The 20863-nt window shown below is 39.2% G+C and overlaps 1 protein-coding gene across 1 annotated transcript in view; it reads left to right on the top strand.

Annotated features, from left to right (window-relative positions):
* The window catches only part of LOC125921328 (collagen alpha-4(VI) chain-like), a 101738-nt gene that overhangs the window by 63973 nt on the left and 16902 nt on the right, over positions 1–20863 (top strand). Inside the window, exons 27-31 of the mRNA XM_049628822.1 lie at positions 156–218; positions 1386–1421; positions 2390–2429; positions 4688–4699; positions 4795–5288. Coding sequence (XP_049484779.1) covers positions 156–218; positions 1386–1421; positions 2390–2429; positions 4688–4699; positions 4795–5288 — 645 coding nt within the window. The remainder of the gene's footprint in view (positions 1–155; positions 219–1385; positions 1422–2389; positions 2430–4687; positions 4700–4794; positions 5289–20863) is intronic.

Genomic DNA, 20863 nt, shown 5'->3' with positions numbered 1-20863 from the left:
CACTCCATTGATACAGTTCATAAACTAACTTGTCCATAGCAGACTCATGGGACCTTAGAAATAATGACAGCTTGGTATCTTAAAATGGGTCTGATGGTTTTAATCAAGTTGTATTCAAGAGGAGAAGCTTATTCCTTTGGTTTGGCTATTTTTAGGGTAATGCTGGCTTTCCTGGATTTATTGGAACTCCAGGTGACCAAGGCCCTCCAGGACCAGTGGTAACATTGACTCTTCTTTCTATTTTCAACCCCTGGGTAAAAGTAAATGAGAATTTGCAAAGAGCTATCTTAATGAAGAAATGAACATTTAGGATGCACTAGAGGATGTATATAGGGAATGGGCCAGATTTGCTTTAGAGGACATCAACTGATACAGTATATTTATTCGGTATATATTTTTTACCTGAACATGGGGAAGATATTAGAGTGGCTGGAGATTTATAAACATGTCTAAATACATAATACATAAAACTCACTGGACAGTGAGTTTATCAATGCAAACAAGGTGAGTAACAACATTATGCAAACACTAGAAGGAAATCCTAACAAAATATGACATTTATACAATCTTAACTAAACTAACAATGTTGCTGGTCCACAAATATTTTAAAAATTGCCTGGGAGTTCATCTGGTATGAAAGGAAAGACTTTGGGGCTCTTGTCACTTTGTGCCACACCTTATCCTATGAGGCTAGGCTGTCATTTCGTGAGGGATGGTGTAGTGAGTGAGTCCTGGGTTGAACCTGGTGGTTTCACTGCATTTACCATTCACTGTAGAGCAGCAACAAAGTCATAGAATCAAAAATCTTAGAAGCAGAAGGACTGGACGTGGCCATTTACAGTTGAGAAAACAAAGGCTGAGAAGATTATAGTTATCTGCCCGAGATGACAAGTTACTACCTTGTAGAATCTAAATAGAAGCAAGGGTCCTTCGACTCCCAGAGTGGCTGCAGTAAGGCTTATCTGTTCTGAGGGTTTCCAGGGATGACTTGTGCAGCACAAGAGCAGAGATGGGGTGTCAGTGAGTAGCCTGAGGAGAAGGGATAGGGAATGAGGTCTGCTTTACAATTGTCTATGAATGGTCCTGAGATCTTGAAAGGTCTTTTCCTGAATTGGATCCTATACTGTGGTTTGGTCACAAGATGACCTGATCTTCTAAAGGTCCTTATGTACCATAATCCTGGATATCCTGGATTCTGAGGTCTGGGCCACACCTCCTAGACACTCCAACTTTCTTCCTTAAGGAGTCAGAATTTCAGGGCCAGGAGTAAAGGGCAGAAAGTGGGCTATACTGTGGTAGCTTTCTCAGAATCTCTTGCCAACTCTGGAGAATAATATTTTGTACCTCAGAATCTTGCATTTTAAACTCATATCTGTTCTTTCCAGGGCATCAAGGGCGCCAAAGGTTTGGTAGATGTGATGGTACGTGAACATTTTAATTCTAAGCCTTATCCTTTTTAGCATACAAAGCTTTCCATTTTCACCAAATAGAAATCTATGAAGATTCTTTAGTTTCTCCTCTTGTAAATTATTTTAGTACTTTAAGTTGATCTATAAACTTTACTCAGAGATGTTAGAATCACATCAGTGAAAAGAGTCGGATAATATTTTAAATTGTGGAAGGAATTTGGTTGTTTTTGAGTACTTCAGGTGGAAGGAAAGACTTTGAGGCTACTACCCCTGTGCTATATGCCTTGTTGTAAAGTTTAAAAGTTGCTTATAAAGTATTTATAAGCCAACATATAGTATAGTACAGGTCTTCGTGTCTCGTGACACACCTGAAAACAATCTCAGAAGCTATGATGGCTTTTTATCTCACAAGTACAAAAATACTACTTTGTGGGGGAAGGAAGTGGGAACAAATGAGAATCAAGAAGTAATGGGGTCAAGGGATGAACAGAACAGAGGGGAGAGATCAAAGGAACACAGCAGAATTCTAGGGGAGGTGTGAGGGGCCCGTGTCTTGGCAGTTATTCTAATGAACTGTTCCAAGAATTGCTGACATAGAGATCCAAGAATTGAAGGCATTTCTTTGCCTTTTATGCCAAGATTTCTGGATTGAAACTTCTTCAAAATCAGATTTGATTCCACTGCTTTGTGAGGCAGATAAAAAAATAAAGAATTCCCCTTATTTACCTATCTCTAATAATACGAACACTGTGTTGTATATAAAATATATTTTAAATGTTTTTAAATATCTGCTGTGTCTAGAAGTATAACTTCTGGATAGTTTCATGTGCTGTAACAATTTTTTGGTTTTCGATTATAGCTTAAAAAGCTTCAGAAAGGCACTGATAACACACATATAACATTTCTAAGTCCTGGGGTTAAGAAGGAATATGCTTCACATTAAATACCTTTTACTTTTCTCTCTTTTTCCATCTTTCTAGCAATCTTGTGAAATCATTGACTTAATACAAGAAAACTGCCGTAAGTTGTTTGGGAAAAGGCTCAAATGGGGGCCAGTGGTGAGAAGTTGGAATGGGTCATGGATCAGGGACTTAAGTCACCTGTGGATTCGTCTCACATGAAAAGCTCTTATCAGTTAATGTATTTGGCTCAGTCTCCCCTGGGGCAAGTAATCTTCATGAATGTGGTCTCAGAAATGAAGTGGTTAAAAGGCATGCCATCTCAACGGTGGAGAAAAATTCTCTTGCAACATGGCCCCTCCTGAAATGCACTGGCAATTGCATACCTACGTGTCTGCATCTTGGTGCTTCTTATAACAAAACAAATTCAGAGAAGCCTTGTTATTTTTATCCCATCCATTTAAACAAGAGGGATCACCAGTGAGCCTTCAATAAGAAATGTGTCTTTTTAAATTTACATTTATGTTTTAAAAATGGAATTGCAAATGATCGGATCTTAATGTTTTGTCACATTCCCAGATTGGAATTTACTTAGTGTCTTCAATGTATGCCAGGATATTTGCATCCTGTAACATGTACTTTTCCCTATTCACTAGCAATAGGGAGAGAATGTTGACTTGGCAGAGTGCTTAATTTAGGTGCTTGGGTTTTCTCCACATACACCCGGCCCTCCTTATTCAAACTCTAAATTCTGTCCATTCCCTTTCAGTTTCTGGTCCAGGAGATTCTGGGGTCCTCTTTCCTAGAAATCATAAAGAATAATACTATAATTTTGACCCCAAAGGGAGAACGTCAGAGCTGACCATGTCAAAAATTAAAACCCCTTTATATTGAAGAGCACCGTGAGGTCAAAAGCACACAGAAAAATGGGGGAAAATATATGCAGTATAAGCAATGGACCCAAGCAAAGGACCTATCTTTTTAACTCTGTCAGGTCAAAGTATATACAGTTGGTCCTACTGAATCATTTTCACCTACAGGCACAGAAAGTTCATATTTGTTAAACCTGATGTAAAAAACTCTTGGATTGAAAATGGGAGAAAAGACACGAATGAATGGAAGATTCGGAGAAGAAAAAAATACAAACAAACAATAAACCTGTAAAAATGTTTGACCTCCCAAGAGGTCAAAGAATACGAGTGAAAATGAGATACTCTTTTTGTTTCTCAAATTGGAAATACTTTTGAGATGAGAAAAAATTCTCTACCTAAATTTGGGAAATGTATAAAAGTACACACTGCGGGTAGGAGTGTCAGTTGGTACAACCTTTCTGAAGAGCAATTGGACACTGCATATCAAAAGCCACAATTATAGACATATTATAGGACCATGATTGGACAGAGATGCACAGATACATGTATAAACACGCTCATCACAAAGGGATGTTGGTGGGAGTATCATGAGACATCTATAGTAGACGAGGTGATACTGCTCTAAACATATGGATGAGAAGAATAGATGTTAATCATATATTAAGTGAAAAAAGATTCAACATAGGACATGTACTAAGGTCCGAGTTTTATAAAACTAAATTAACAATTAAATATACATACACATGCATATACATTATAGATTAAAGGTAATTTTAATTTTTGGTTTTCTGATATTTTCCATAAAACATATTACTTGTGCATACACACTTATACATAATACATGGTATATGATATATATATATATATATATATAGTATATTATACTTAGTTTTAGATATGTGTGTATATGTGTACGTGTGTGTATATATATATAGTTTCAGAATATCTCAGTGTATTAGGTTTAAGTTCAGTACAGAGCGACCTCAGTGCTCAATAGCAATGACACAAGTGTATTTCTCAGATCAAAGCCAGGAAGTGGCCAGTCCAGGGTTGATACAGAGCTCCACAGTATTCAGGGACTCAGGGTCTTTATAGTTTCTTGCCTTGCCATTAGGGTAAGGGGGCCCTGTTTCCCAAGTGCCCTCAAGGTCCAAGATGTCTATCAAGCTTTAGCTGGTAGGAAAAGGAAGGGAAAAGGGAATAATATCTTTTTGAAATTGTTTCTACCATTTCTCTTATTCTATTACTCAGAACTTAGTAAGATAGCTCCCCCTCTGGGAAATGCCATCTTTGTGCCAGGCAGCCATATGCCCAGAGACTGGGATCTACTGCTATAGAAAAAAGGAAGAATGGATATTGGGGAGCAAATAGGCCAGAGAGAAGTTCACTGCTTGAATTTCTCAGAGGAGATGGTTTTTTCATATTAAAGCACTCAGCTGGAAAACATACCACTGCCTATATAAACTAACAATGTCTTGTGTTTTCTCCAAAACAATTTCCCTTCCAGCTTGCTCAACAGGTACGTAATAGATCTTCTTTTTCACTTGGATCTCAAACTTCACCTGTTCAGAGGCATTACAGAAAATCTTAAATCTGTGTATCCTTTGTGTCAAGGTGTTTCCAAATGCCCCGTGTTCCCTAGCGAAGCGGTCTTTGCCTTGGACATGTCAAATGACGTCTCCCACTCGGATTTTGAGAGAATGAGAAACATTCTATTATCCCTACTGATGAAGATGGATATAAGTGAAAGTAACTGCCCAACAGGTGCCCGAGTGGCTATTGTTTCGTACAGCTCCAAAACAGACTACCTGACTCGCTTCTCAGACTACAAGGGGAAGCCTGCGCTCCTGCAGGCGGTCAGGAGAATCCCCTTGCAAGGGTCAACTGGCAGCAGGAGCCTTGGGGAAGCCATGAGGTTTGTGGCAAGACATGTATTCAAACGTGTGCGCTCTGGCCTTCTTATGAGGAAGGTGGCTGTGTTCTTCCAGGCGGGCTGGGCCCATGATACAGATACCATCAACACTGCCATTTTGGAACTCAGTGCGCTGGATATCACCCCTGCGGTCATCACCTTCACAAGAGAGCACAACCTCCCAGATGCCCTGTTGGTAAGTAGGGGAGTTGCTCGGGGGCAAGCGTTAGTACCTGCTTCTTACTTCTCCACTGAGGACCACATGAGGAGTGAGAGTTTTTCAGAGGAAGGGATTCCCTAGAAATTGATGTGTATGCGCGGGAAAGGGTGGTCCTCAGTATGGACTCTGCTCCTAGTGTTACCACTAGTACCAACGGGCCATCTTTTAGTACTTATTCTGTGCCATGTGCCTCACAATATTAACTTATTTAATATCTCCAAAGCTCTATGAGGTGGGTATTCCTGTATGTCTCCATTTCAGAGATAAGAAAACTGAGGCTTAAAGAGGTTAAGTGTTCCATCAAAGGTCAAATAGCTAATATCTAGTTAGTAGCAGACTGGTATCTGTCTTCAGAGCCTATGCTTATCTACTATGCTAAATTGCATCATGAGGGTCTATAGAATGTGGTTTTCTCCCTCCTTCCCTTCCTCCCTTCCTTCCTTCCTTCCTTCCTTTCTTGCTTCCTCTCTTCCTCCCTCCCTCCCTCTCTCACCCTTCCTTCTTTTCTTTTTTCTTTCTTTCTTTCTTTCTTTCTTTCTTTCTTTCTTTCTTTCTTTCTTTCTTTCTTTCTAAAATATATGCCCATATAGCAAAATGGGTAAAGTGCATTAATTTAAAATACACAGCTGAATGGATTTTTATAAATGTTTAAACCTTCGTGACCAAGACGTGGTTCAAGATATTGAACACTCTCAGCATCCAATCAGTTTTCCCAAACCATACACTCCCCAAAGGCACTGCTCTTACGTCTTCTATCACAGTCAAACAAGGAGTTGGGGTAGTTCCAAACCTTCATGTCATTTGAATCCTATAGCATGTAATCTTTTGTATCTGGCTTTTTCCACTCAACATAATATCTGTTCTCTTTGTTTATCTATGTTGTGTATATAGGTAACCTGTTCTTTGTTACTGCTGTTCTGAACTATTTTGAGTGTGTATATACACCACAATTTATTTACCTATTCTCCAGAGTTGGCTTTTCTAACTGAAGCCCACATAACACATTTCATGGAATATAAGGGATGATCTATCAAAATAAAGAGTGATTCTCTATTAAGAGACACCAGGATGCTTATGAATGTCATACTGAACCATGTGACATTGCCAATATTCAACTGTGTTGGACCAACAAAATTGGAATTATCATATGGTTCAACCTACTAGCTAATTAATTTGGCTGTGCTAGCCCATTTAATTTTCTCTTAAGCAGAAATGGTAGGTGAGGGATATTATTATTGTAGCTGTGAATATGCTCCTAAGAATCACTAGGTAAAATTGTGACAGCTTACAGGCTATTGGACTGCATACCTTGGGATTTGAGAAACAAAGTGAAAATGCAGAAGCTAAGTTCCTTGTTTGCTGTTACATCCCTCTTGCCCACCAGGATGTGTGGACAGGGATGGGTTGGCGAGGCAGGGTGTAAACAAATAACAGGTAAAATCAGAGCACTTTTATCAATAATGAGGTGCATTTGGAAAAGTCTCTTCATCTCTCTGGGTCTCATTTTGCTTAGCTCTAAAATGGAGAGAGGGTCACAAATGAATGTGATCTAGCTCTCTTACAGGTATAATGATCTATTTTCCAAAAAGCATTTCCCTAACATTTGGAGAGTGATCCTTGGGGTACAGTTATGTCCCCCAAATGCCCATCACTGTTCTTCTCTGACAGGGGATCCTGGGAAGACAGTGTTGGGATCTGATGTAGAGATGATTTTGGTTAGGATGTTCTTGCCCTCTTAGTTGCTTTGGGTTCCAGGTAAAAGAATGTAATGGTATGTGAAAAGAATTTGCCAGCTTCAATATACTCGAACCTCAGCTCTGTCGTTTCTGTCTGCTCTCCTTTCTATTTCTTGGACGTATTCTTGCCCCAGGATGCTGGAAACCAATTCTGTTTCTTACCCGTAGCAATGTAGAAATGTTACATGGTGTTAAATGGCACTTGCCAGCTCAAATATAATGGATGACCTCATTTCTGGTGACACTAGTAAGGGGAGAAATTGTAAAAATAAAAATGCCCTTCTCAGGACCTGTCAGAAAATTCTCATTTCTTCATAACTGGGCATATTGTAGCCCTTACCCTCCCCCCCCTACTCTGTGTGTTATGCTTAGGGGGATCCTATTAGGAGAGTAGGAATATCCTATAATTTGTCTTTACAATTATCTGTCAGAGGAATCTCTGACTATCTGTGGGTTTTTTTGTTTGTTTGTTTTTGTTTTTGTTTTGTTTTGTTTTGTTTTGTTTTTGTCTTTCACCTCTATGTTATTTTATTTCACAGAACAATGCTTACATGCTTCTTCTGGAAAAATGATGGTTGTTCAATTTGAAACAATTATATTAACAGATGCCCTAATTTCTTGTTCCATTTAAACATGCTCAAGGCTGTAGGACATATTGAAAAGACTTTTTAAAGCCATCCACTGGGTCATCTTAGCTCTAAATAAAAGTGTGTAGGGGCACCTGCATGGCTCAGTTGGTTAAGCATCTGACTTCAGCTCAGGTCATGATCTCACAGTCCGTGAGTTTGAGCCCCGCGTCAGGCTCTGTGCTGACAGCTCAGAGCCTGGAGCCTGCTTCGGATTCTGTGTCTCCCTTTCTCTCCGCCCCTCCCCCATTTGTTCTCTCTCTCTCTCTCAAAAATAAACACAAAAAAATTTAAAAAGTTTTTTAAATCCAACTTCCATTTCTACCACTGTAATGGAAATGATGGGCAAATGGCTACATTCCTAGCCCCCCCTGCATTTAGATGTAGCTATTTGTGTCTTCTACAATGGACTTATATACAATATCTCAAATGACAAAAGATATTTAATATAAAAGCAGAAAAAAGCTTTAAGAAAAAGACACAAAAATTAAGTTTAAAAAGTTATTCTCTGAAATAGATTCATAAAATAGATAAATTACTAGGTAACCTATCAAGAAAACAAAACAGCTTCCAGTCCAAGATGGCAGTGCAGAAAGATTCTGAACACAACTTCTCTATGAACACACAAATCCACTTATAGAGCAATTCCTCTTGAAGAACTGAGGGCTGACTGAACAGCTTCTGCACATCGAAAGAGACACTACAGAGGGAAAGGCAAGAGAGACGCTGACATGGCAATGAAGGGAACTTCACCTTTGATGTTGAACTGCAGTGGGGAAGGCTATGTGGAGGGAACCCTGAGCAGACTTGTCTGCCCTGAGGCACAGAAAAAAAAGCCACAATCTAAAAGGACACCTAGAATATAAAGAAGCCATGGGGCGCCTGGGTGGCTCAGTTGGTAAAGTGTCTGACTTCGGCTCAGGCCATGATCTCACAGTCCATGAGTTTGAGCCCCATGTCAGGCTCTGTGCTGACAGCTCACAGCCTGGAGCCTGCTTTGGATTCTGTGTCTCCCTCTCTTTCTGCTCGTCACTCCCTTTGCTCGTGCTCTCTGTCTCTCACAAAAATAAACAAACATCAAAAGTTTTGTAGTCTTGGACTATTTGTGCCTGATCCCATTTTTTTCTTGGTCTTATTTTTTAAATTTATGTAAATTCAAGTTAACATATAATGTAGTATTGGTTTCAGGAGTAGAATGTAGTGATCCATCACTTACATATACCACACAGTGCTCATTCCAACAAGTGTCCTCCCTAATGCCCATCACCCATCTAGCCCCTCTCCTCCCCTCCAGTAACCCTCAGTTTGTTTTCTGTGTTTAAGAGTCTCTTATGGTTTCTTCACTTTCTGTTTTCATTTTATTCTATGTTTGTTGTTATTTTATATTTATATAAAATATTTTTATATTTTAATTTAAATATTTTAAATATTTATATACATAAATATTTATTTTATAGATTTTATAACAAATATAAGTTCATATATTATATATAAATATTTATATAATATTTATATTTATTGTTATTTTATATTTTATTTTTATTATTTATTTTTATTTTAATGTTGATTTAATTTTGAGAGAGAGACCGCGCAAGCAGGGGAGGGGCAGAGAGAGAGGGAAACAGAATCCCAAGCAGGATCCAGGCTCAACGTGGAGCCTGACACGGGTCTCAATCTCACAAACTGTGAGATCACAACCTGAGCCAAAATCAAGAGCTGGACTCTCAACTGACTGAGCCACCTAGGCGCCCCTATCTTATCTTATTTTTCCTTCCGTTCTCTGATGTTCATCTGTTTTGTTTCTTAAATTCCACATATGGGTGAGATCATATGATATTTGTCTTTCTCTGACTGACTTATTTCGCTTAGCATAATACCCTCTAGTTTGATCCACGTTGTTGCAAATGACAAGATTTTATTCTTTTTGATCGCCAAGGAATTGTATATATGTATATACCACTTCTTCTTTATCCATTTGTCTGTTGATGGACATTTGGGCTCTTTCCATAACATGGATACTGTTGATAGTGCTGCTATAAACACTGGGGTGCATGGGCCCCTTCGAATCAGCATCTGTGTATCCTTTGGATAAATAAACTAGAAGTGTAATTTCTGGGTCATAGGGTAGTTCTGTTTTTAATCTTTTGACCTCCGTATGGTTTTCCACAGTGGCTGCACCAGTTTACATTCCCACCAGCAGTGCAAAAGTGTTCCCCCTTCACTGCATACTTGCCAACATCTGTTATTTCTTGGGTTGTTGATTTTAGCTATTCTGATAGGGGTGAGGTGGTATATCATTGTGGTTTTTATTTGTATCTCCCTGATGATGAGTGATGTTGAGCATCTTTTCATGTCTCTGTTAGCCATATGGATGTCTTCTTTGGAAAAGTGTTACTTCATGACTTCTGCCCATTTCTTTACCAGATTATTTGTTTTGTGGGTGTTGAGTTTGATAAATTCCTTATAGATACTAACGTTTTATCTGATATGTCATTTGCAAATATCTTCCCCCATTCCATCAGTTGCCTTTTAGTTTTGTTGATTATTTCCTTCATGGTGTAGAAGCTTTTTTATCTTGATGAAGTCCCAATAGTTCATTTTTGCTATGTTCTCCTTGCCTCTGGAGACATGTCTGGTAAGAAGTTGCTGCTGCCGATGTCAAAGAGATTGTTGCCTGTTCTCCCCTCTAGGATTTTGATGGTTTCCTGTCTCACATTTAGGTCTTTCATCCATTTTGAGTTTAGTTTGTGTATGGTGTAAGAGAGTGGTCCAGGTCCATTCTTCTGCATGTCACTGTCCAGTTTTCCTAACACCATTTGCTGAAGAGACAGTCTTTTTTCCATTGGATGTTCTTTCCTGCTTTGTTGAACATTAGCTGACCATATGTTTGTGGGTCTATTTCTGGGTTCTCTATTCTGTTGCATTGATCTATGCATCTGTTTTTGTGCCAGTACCATACTGTCTTGATGATTACAGCCTTGTAATACAGCTTGAGTCCAGAAATGTGATGCCTCTAGCTTTGGTTTTCTTTTTCAACATTACTTTGGTTATTTGAGGCCTTTTCTGGTTCCACACACATTTTAGGATTGATTGTTCTAGCTCTGTGCAGAATGGTGATGTTATTGTGATAGGGATTGCATTGAATGTGTAGATTTCTTTGGGTAGTATAGACATTTTAACAATGTTTGTTCTTCCAATCCCTGAGCATGGAATATTTTTCATTTCTTTGTGTCTTCTTCAATTTCTGTCACAAAATTTCTATAGCTTTCAGAATACAAATCTTTTACCTTTTTGGTTAGGTTTATTTATAGTTACCTTATAGTTTTTGGTGCAATTATAAATGGGATTGATTCCTCGATTTTGCTTTCTGCTGCTTCATTATTGGTGTATAGAAGGCAAATGATTTCTGTACATTGACTTTATATTCACCAACTTTCTGAATTCATGTAGGAGTTCTAGCAGTTTTTTGATGGAGTCTTTTGGGTATCCCACACAAAGTATCATGTCATCTGTGAAGAATGAAAGTTTCACTTCTTCCTTGTATGCCTTTTATTTCTTTGCATTGTCTGATTGCTGAGGCTAGGACTTCCAGTGCTATGTTGAACAGTGGTGAGAGTGGACATCCCTGTCGTGTTCCTGACTTTAGGGAGAAAGCTGTCAGCTTTTCCTCCATTGAAGATGATAGTAGTTGTGGGTCGTCTGTATATGGCCTTTATGATCCTGAGGTATGTTCCTTCTGTCTCTATTTTCCTGAGGGTTTTTATCTAGAAAGGATGCTGTATTTTGTCAAATGTTTTTTTCTGCATCTATTGAGAAGATCATGTGGTTCTTATTCTTTTTCAAATTAATGTGGTGTATCACATTGATAGATTTGCAGATATTGAGCCACCCCCTGCATCCCAGGAATAAATCCCACTTGATTGTGGTTAATAACTCTTAAAATATTGTTGCATTAGATTGGCTAGTAATGTGTTGAGAATTTTTGCATCCACGTTAATTGGGATATTGGTCTATAATTCTTATTTTAGTGGGTCTTTGGTTTTGGAATCAAGGTAATGCAGGCCTCATATAATTGTTTGGAAAATTTCCTTCCATTTCTATTTTATGGAACAGCTTCAAAAGATTAGGTATTGGCTCTTCTTTAAATCTTTGCTAGAATTCCCCTGGGAAGCCATGCAGCCCTGGACTCTTGTTGGGAGATTTTTGTTTACTGAATCGATATCTTTACTGGTTAGAGGTCTGTTCAAATTTTCTATTTCTTCTTGTTTCAGTTTTGGTAGTTTATATGTTTCTAGGAATTTATCCATTTCTTCCAGAGTGCCCAATTATTGGCATATAATTGCCCATAATATTCTCTTTTTATTGTTTGTATTTCTGCAATGCTGTTTGTCATCTCTCCTCCTTCATTTGTTATTTATTTGGGTCCTTTCCTCTTTATTTTTGATCAATCTGGCTAGGGGTTTATCAATTTTGTTAATTCGTTCAAGGAACCAGCTGCTAGTTTCACTGATATGTTCTACTCTTTTTTTATTTTTTTGATTTCAGTATTATTGATTTCCCATCTTCTGCTGGTTTGGGGCTTTATTTACTGTTTTTTTTCCAGCTCTTTTAAGTGTAAGTTTAGGTTGTGCATTTGAGACCTTTCTTCCTTTTTAGGAAGGCTTGGATTGCTATATACTTCCCTCTTATGACCACCTTTGTTGCATCCCAAAGATTTGGGATTGTCTTGTTTTCATTTTCATTGGTTTCCATGTACTTTGTAATTTCCTCTTTAATTTCTTGGGTAATCCATCCATTCTTTAGTAGTATGTTCTTCAACCTCCATGTATTTGAGGGCTTTGCAATGTTTTCCTTGTTGTTGATTTCAAGTTCCATAGTGTTGTGATCTGAAAATATGCATGGTATGATCTCGATCTTTAGTGCTTGTTGAGGCTGATTTGTGACTCAGTATGTGATCTATTCCAGAGAATGTTCCACCTGCACTCGAGAAGAATGTGTATTCTGCTGCTTTAGAATGAAATGTTCTGAATGTATCTGTTAAGTCCCATCTGGTCCAGTGTGTCATTCAAAGCCATTGTTTCCTTGTTGATTTGCTGCTTAGATGATCTGTCCATTGTTGTAAATTGGGTGTTAAAGTCCCCTAATATTATGGTATTATTATTATTGATGAGTTTATGTTTGTGATTAACTGATTTATATATTTGGGTGTTTCAAGTTGGGGCATAAATATTTATACTTGTTAGATCTCCTTGGTGGATAGATTCCTCCATTATGATATGAGGCCTTTCTTCATATCTTGTTACAGTCTTTGTTTTAAAATCTAGTTTGTCTGATATGATTATGGCTACTCTGTCTTTCTTTTGACGTCCATGAGCAGCATAGATGATCCTCCATCCCCTCACGTTCAATCTGCAGACATCTTTAGGTCTAAAATGAGTCTCTTGTAGGCAGCATATAGGTGGGTCTTGTTTTCTTATCCATACTGATACCCTATGTCTTTTGATTGGAGTATTTAGTTCATTTACATTCAGTGTGATTATTGAAAGATATGAATTCATTGCCATTGTGTTGCCTGTAGAGTTGGTATTTCTGATGATGTTCTCTGGTCCTTTCCAGTCCTTGTTGCTTTTGGTCTTGTTTTGTTTTGTTTTGTTTTTTCTCCACTCAATGAGTCCTCCTTAAAATTTCTTGCAGGACTGGTTTAGTGGTCACGAACGCCTTCAGTGTTTGTTTGCCTGGGAAACTCTTTATCTCTCCTATTTTGAATGACAGCCTTGCTGGATAAAGAATTATTGGCTGCATATTTTTCCCATTCAGCATGTTGAATATATCCTGCCACTCCTTTCTGGCCTGTCAAGTTCCTGTGGATAGATCTGCTGCCAACCTGATCTGTATTCCCTTGTAGGTTAAGGACTTCTTTCCTTTGCTGCTTTCAAGCTTTTTTCATTGTTTATGTGTTTTGTAATCTATGATATGCCTTGGTGATGGTCAGTTTTTGTTGAATTTATGGGAGTTCTCTGTGCTTCTTGGATTTTGATGTCTGTGTCCATCCCCAGATTAGAGAAGTTTCCTGCTATAATTTGCTCACATAAACCTTCTGCCCCCTTTTCTCTCTCTTAATCTTCTGGGACTCCTATGATTCAGATGTTATTCCTTTTCAATGGGTCACTGAGTTCTCTAAGTCTTTTTTTTTTCCCCTTTCTTTCCCTCTTTTTTTCCTGCTTCATTATTCTCCATAATTTTATCTTTTTTTTTTTTTTTGATGTTTATGTATTTTTGCGAAAGAGTGAGCACAAGTGGGAGTGGAGCAGAGAGAGACAGGGAGAGAGAATCCTAAACAGGCTCCATACTGACAGCAGACAGCCTGATGTGGGGCTCAAACTCACAAACATTGAGATCATGACCTGAGCTGAAAGCCGGATGCTTAACCAACTGAGTCACCCAGGTGCCCCCATAATTTTTCTCCTATATTGCTGATTCACTGCTCTGCTTCATCCTTCCATGCTGTCACAGCATCCATTCAAGATTGCATCTCGGTTATAGCACTTTTAATTTCAGCCTGACTAGAATTTATTTCTTTTATCTCCACAGAAAGGGATTCTCTGATGTCTTCTATGCTTATTTGAACCCAAGCTAGTATTCTTATAAATTGTGGTTTTAAATTCCAGTTCAGACATCTTACCTATTTTGTATTGATTAAATCCCTGGCTGTCATTTTTTCCTGTTCTTTTTTGGGGGGTGGATTTCTCCATCTTGTCATTTTGGGAGGATGAAAAAAAATTAATAAAATTAAATGTAAAATTAAAATTAAAAAATTAAAAAAAAAAAACCCACAATCAGATAAAGGAAGCTAGATTCAAGGTGTGTTTTGGTCTACTTTTTGAGAGAAGCTTGATAGAAAAGACAAAAGGAAAAAAAAGCTAAAAAATGAAAAAAAAAAAGATTTTTTTAAAATAATAAAATAGAATAAAAAATGTGCTGTTTCCAAGAAAGAAAAAGAAACAAAATAAAGAGAAAAAACAACATAAGCAGAAAAAGAAGCAAGGAAAATGAACAAACAAGCAAACAAAATGAAATCCAATTGAAGCTATATCAAGTTTCCCTTAGAACTAGAACTTTGCAGAGTGGAAGGGATTGTGCTGGTCTTCTTGGGGAGGGTCCTGCTGCTCTAATTCTCAGGCTGACTTGCCCTAGTGGAGATATGCCACTAGGTTGTACAGGTTGGCAGGGCTTGTTGTAAATGGGTCTGTTCACCACTTGATGGCACTGCTTAGCTCACTGGGGTTGATCAGTGAGAGCATGCTAGAGGTGAAAATGGCTTCACCCTACTCTCTAATCTCCAGTGCAGGAATTTTGCACCCTCACGGATGCATGATCAGTCACTCCTCCTTTGTCTCAGGCTGTCCTCAACTCTCTGCCTTTACCCTATCTTTGTCCAAGCTGTCTACCTGCCAGGTGGTGCCTCCATCCAGAGTTTTGTCTCACACAGGGCTATGTTTCAAAACTCCACGCTTTAGCGACTCCTGTGGCTTGGACCTGTGCTGGTCCTCAGGGAGGGTCTTGCTGAGTAATGGCCAGGTGCCACCTTGTCCTGGAAAATGCTCATGTGATCACTCAGTGGCAGAGGCTCAGAGTTTATGGTAAATCACAACATATAGCTGGCACCAGTGTTTGCTGCACTCTGGTGTCTTTGTTCCAATATGAGTAAATGTGGCAGCTCTCTGGGGTCTGCCAGGACTTTTACCCATGGCGTGGTCATATTGTCTCTACCAAATACACTCTAGCCAAAGGAACTGCTTCTCTGTGGGGCATATGGGCCCCTCAGACTAAACTGTCTGCTCTTAGGGATTCACCCTGCATTTCTGCTGGAGCACCACCAGGCATTGAGCTGCAAACCTTCAGACTCTGTCCTTCACTGTTTATAGAAAGTTGGCAGTATTGAAACCCTCTCCTTTTTCCCCATCAGTGGCTTTGGGGAACAGTTTTCTTGTCCAGTCCTCTGTATTTTCACTCTTTCTCTCTCACTTTCTCTCCAGCTACTTTCAGGGGGAGTGCTTTTCTTGTAGGATCCAATGCACTGCACTCTATACCCCTTTCTCTTTCTTTCTCTGTCCTCTCTCCATGAAAATTGCTCCCTACCTTCCACGGCACCATGGCTTTTCTCTCCCCCAATTCACCTCTACACACTGCATACCTGCCAAGATCTATTGCTCAAATTATGCAGATTGGTGTGTTAATCCTCAGACCAATTTTCTAGGTGTTCAAAATGGTTTGATGCTGATCTAGCTGTGTTTCAGGGACAAGACAAGCTCAGGTCCCCATACCTTTCTTTTTCCCTAATCCCATTTGTTAAGAGCTGTCCAGTTGCCCATGTCTCAGAATATATGCCCTATTTTTAAAGTTAAAAAGCAGAGGATTGCAGGGAAAATGCAATTTCAGTGCCAGGTTTCAAATTTCATGTTTCTTTATGAAAAGTCTAGTACATGTTCCTTTGAAACATTACCTAGGATAATAGCTCACGTTTATTGACTCAAGCACTGTGCTAAGTCACTTATGTCTTTTAATCCTTAAACAACTCAGTGAGATAACTATTATCATAGCCTATTTTTCAGATGATGAGACTGACACACCGAGAAGTTAAATAACTTGCTCAAGGTGTAGAATTCCCAACAGCAATAAGATTTTGAGTTCAAAAGTGAAAAATAGGAAGAGAGTTTAGAAGTTCTAAGTTCTTCCATGTATTAATTCATTTTATCTTTACAACAACACTATGAGATAAATCTATGAACTGGTTCTATTTTTATTTCTATGTATTGCTTTAAAAAAAAAATCCAAATCCAAAGAATGGAATGCTGGCTATCATGGAGACAAAAGAAATCAGCTTTAGAAGATGAAAACATTAAGAGGAGAGCCAAAAAATTTGGGGGGGGTCACTTTAAATTTTTGTTTAATTTCAGGACTCAGAAAAGTTAGAGGAGGACATTCTTTTATTTTATTTTATTTTATTTTTAATTTTTTAAAATTTACATCCAAATTAGCATATAGTGAAACAATGATTTCAGGAGTAGATTCCTTAATGCCCCTTACCCATTTAGCCCATCCCTCCTCCCACAACCCTTCCAGCAACCCTCAGTTTGTTCTCCATATTTAGGAGTCTCTTCTGTTTTGTCCCCCTCCCTGTTTTTATATTATTTTTGTTTCCCTTCCCTTATGTTCATCTGTTTTCTCTCATAAAGTCCTCATATGAGTGAAGTCATATGATTTTTGTCTTTCTCTGACTGACTCATTTCCCTTAGCATAATACCCTCCAGTTCCATCCACGTAGTTTCAAATGGCAAGATTTCATTCTTTTTGATTGCCGAGTAATACTCCATTGTATATATATATACCACATCTTCTTTATCCATTCATCCATCGATGGACATTTGGGCTCTTTCCATACTTCGGCTATTGTTGATAGTGCTGCTATAACCATGGGGGTGCACGTGTCCCTTTGAAACAGCACACCTATATCCCTTGGATAAATGCCTAGTAGTGCAATTGCTGGGTCGTGGGGTAGTTCTAGTTTTAGTTTTTTGAGGAACCTCCATACTGTTTTCCAGAGTGGCTGCACCAGCTTGCATTACCATCAACAATGCAGAAGAGGTCCTCTTTCTCTGTATCCTCACCGACATCTGTTGTTGCTTGAGTTGTTAATGTTAGCCATTCTGACAGGTGTGAGGTGATATCTCATTGTGGTTTTGATTTGTATTTCCCTGATGATGAGTGATGTGGAGCATTTTTTCATGTGTCATTTGGCCATCTGGATGTCTTCCTTGGAGTGCTTTATAGATTTTGGATACTAACCATTTATCTGATATGTCATTTGCAAATATCTTCTCCCATTCTGTCGGTTGCCTTTTAGTTTTGCTGATTGTTTCCTTCACTGTGCAGAAGCTTTTTATTTTGATGAGGTCCCAGTAGTTCATTTTTGCTTTTGTTTCCCTTGCCTGCGGAGACGTGTTGAGTAAGAAGTTGCTGCGGCCAAGATCAAAGAGATTTTTGCCTGCTTTCTCCTCTAGGATTTTGATGGCTTCCTGTCTTCATTTAGGTCTTTCATACATTTTGAGTTTATTTTTGTGTATGGTGTAAGAAAGTGATCCAGGTTCATTCTTCTGCATGTCGCTGTCCAGTTTTCCCAGCACCACTTGCTGAAGAGACTGTCTTTATTCCATTGGATAGTCTTTCCTCCTTTGTCAAAGATTAGTTGCCCATATGTTTTTGGGTCCATTTCTGGGTTTTGTATTCTGTTTCATTGATCTGAGTATCTGTTTTTGTGCCAGAGGAGGACATTCTTTTTTGAAGAAAGTGTTGGGTTGTTCAAAGAGGCTCTTGCAGAGGTCATGGATGACCTGCTGCCGAGGCCATGTGGGTTGTTATTTTCCATTAGATTGTTACTCCCATACAGCCAGGATCAGCAACCAAGGGAAGAAATTAGGCAATTAGGCTTCACACTATGTTTTTGTTCCTTATGTTATCTAGACATGTTTTCTTGGCACTGGAGCCTCACTTATTCACCTGTAAAATGGGAATAAACTCACAGATTTGTTCTAAGAGTTCTAGGAGATAGTGTCTACAGGCACAAAAACTGACACTTTCTATTTATATACTCAGTGTATAGCTGTTATTATTACCATCGCTTCAAGGACCTTAAGAGTGCCTCTATGCCCAGTAACTATTTATTAAATTAGACAGCTTCCATTAAGTAAGCACCTATGACGTTCCAACCACGTGCTATATGGTTTTCATGCCTTGTCACCTTCACCCCTCACTTCTCAGAATGTGGCCCCGGGACTGGCAGCATGAGCATTACCCAGGTCCATGAGAAATGCCAAATCTCAGACTCTACCCGATCTAATTAATCAGGTTCTGCATTTTTAACAAGATCCGCAGATGGTTTGCATGGGCATTTAAATTTGAGGAGTGTTGGCCTAATCTTCATAACTATCACACAAGTTAATAATGATAATCTACATTTCCCAGATGAGGTAAGGGAAGGTCAATGGTAAAGTGACTTGTTCCTGGGGCGCCTGGGTGGCTCAGTTGGTTAAGTGTCCGACTTTGGCTCAGGTCATGATCTCATGGTTTGTGAGTTCGAGCCCCACGTCAGGCTCTGTGCTGACAGATCAGAGTCTGGAGCCTGCTTCGGATGCTTGTCTCCCTCTATCTCTGCCCCTCCCCCACTCATGCTCTATCTCTGTCTCTCAAAAATAAACTTTTAAAAAAAGATGGAAAGCAACATGTTCTAAACTGCATAATCCTGGAATTTGCACTCCAATCTGTCAGGTTCCCAAGTCCCACTCTGCCACCTGACACCCCATTCTATCTAATGCCAACCCCTAGGGAGTCCAGAAGAAGGCAGCTGTTTCATAGCAGTCTTGGGGTGGGATGGGACCATGCCGACTGCGAGGAGTTGGGGCTGGACTCAACCTCCTGGAGTCTGTCACAGGTTACATGATGATTCTCTTTTTCTATTTCTGTCTCCTTCCCTAATTTGTCTAGTTTCCCCTTCTTGTTCCCCAAGTCCTTGCCTCAACTGGAAGCCAGATGGTTTCCAGCTCTCCCTCCTTAGGGTCAAGTTAGCTCCCCATCCATCCAAAGCAAATCCTCCTTCCCAGCCCTTGGTTCCTTCTCTTCTACTCCCATCTGTCCAAGCCAAGAGCCTCCCCCAATTTAGTTCTAGAAACAAACATTGTCCCATGACCCTGGCAGCTTAGTACAGCAGCTGAAACATTGAATCAAACCCTGTGGATCTCTCCAGCTCAGGGCTCATGGATACTTCTTTAACATTGGAGCTAGGGTTTGAAGGTTGTCTGGATCCTTTAACAAAAATATCTGTCTGTGAAACAAAAGAGGACATTAATACAAACCCATGTGCCATGTCTTCTCTCCTCCATACACTCCTGTCTTTTGTACACAACTAATCCCAACAGACCACAGCCAGGCATTCAGCAGGCTGGTTGAGAGAATCACCAAACATGTCAATTTAAACCACTGTAAAGCTTCGCCCACCAAGCAGATCACTTGGTGTTTAAGGTATTCTATATTTGAAATTTCCTACTCTGGTGCTGATGGGAGTTTGTAGTAAGGATCATAGAGCCAATTTTCTCCTCTCTTTCTACTGGATTCCCTCCTATACTGTTTCTCTGCTTAAGCTTTCCCAGGAATTGTCTCATTCATCTAATCAATGACAAGGACCATGCTGGCAAGTCCAAATTCAAAGTAATTAATTTTTCATTGATAACAACTACATACAGATGGATCTATACTGAATCATATTTCCCTGTGGACTTGCATTGGATTTTGTGTACTTGTTCCCACAATTTTATTTTAAGAACAGTAAAAATTTTAAGCGTGACCATAAAATTATTCTCCCTAAGAAAAGTTTTTAAAAAGATGTAAGTTTGTAACTATTCCAATTCAGTTGAATTTGGTAATTTTCCAAGAAGCGTACAAGAGATGGAATAGTTATATCTTCTGAGTTGCTCAGAGTTGAAAAGGTAACACAGTGTCCTGAACATGAGGCAAATACAGAAGACTGTAACTGAAGACCAGGCTGTATTGAAACAGAAAGAAATCCCATGGCATCCATTCAGATCCTAAACTCTGTTGCTGAGGAATTAGAGGCCAGAGGCTTGTCCAAGGTCACACAGCCAACTATGGCAGAGGACCCTTCCCATGGGTCAAACTTGGGGAGATGTTTGAATTTCTTTGAAGTTTTTCATAGTATCTTAAAATTCCACACAAATCCTGCATTTTGTAATACACTTCACCTAGGTTTCCTGTGGTTTAAAAATAATATACACTAACTTAGCATTTCCCCACAACTCTTTGCATAAAATTGATACTCCTGGGATGATTTTGAACCTCTCACAGCTTCTGGAACATTGCTATGGGTCCTGCTTTCAGAAGCATTTCACATTGTCTCTTGTGGATTCCAGTAAAGCCATCAATGTGTCATATCTGTGCCTACACTCTTCTCTTTAATTCCTGATGATTTATCTGGTTTGGTCAGTATTCAGATCTGATGACCATTTGGAGTAAATCAGAATGTTGACTTTTGGCAACTCTGCACTTTTCCTTCATGTCAGCTTCTTCCATCTGTCAGGGGAGGGGGTTCCAGGGTTTCACATGTGCTGTGTAGCTGCAC

Source organism: Panthera uncia, chromosome C2 (genome assembly GCF_023721935.1).
Source record: "Panthera uncia isolate 11264 chromosome C2, Puncia_PCG_1.0, whole genome shotgun sequence".
Taxonomy (NCBI): Eukaryota; Metazoa; Chordata; class Mammalia; order Carnivora; family Felidae; genus Panthera; species Panthera uncia.
The sequence above is the reverse complement of the archived record's forward strand: the minus strand, read 5'-3'. Positions and strand labels throughout refer to the sequence as shown.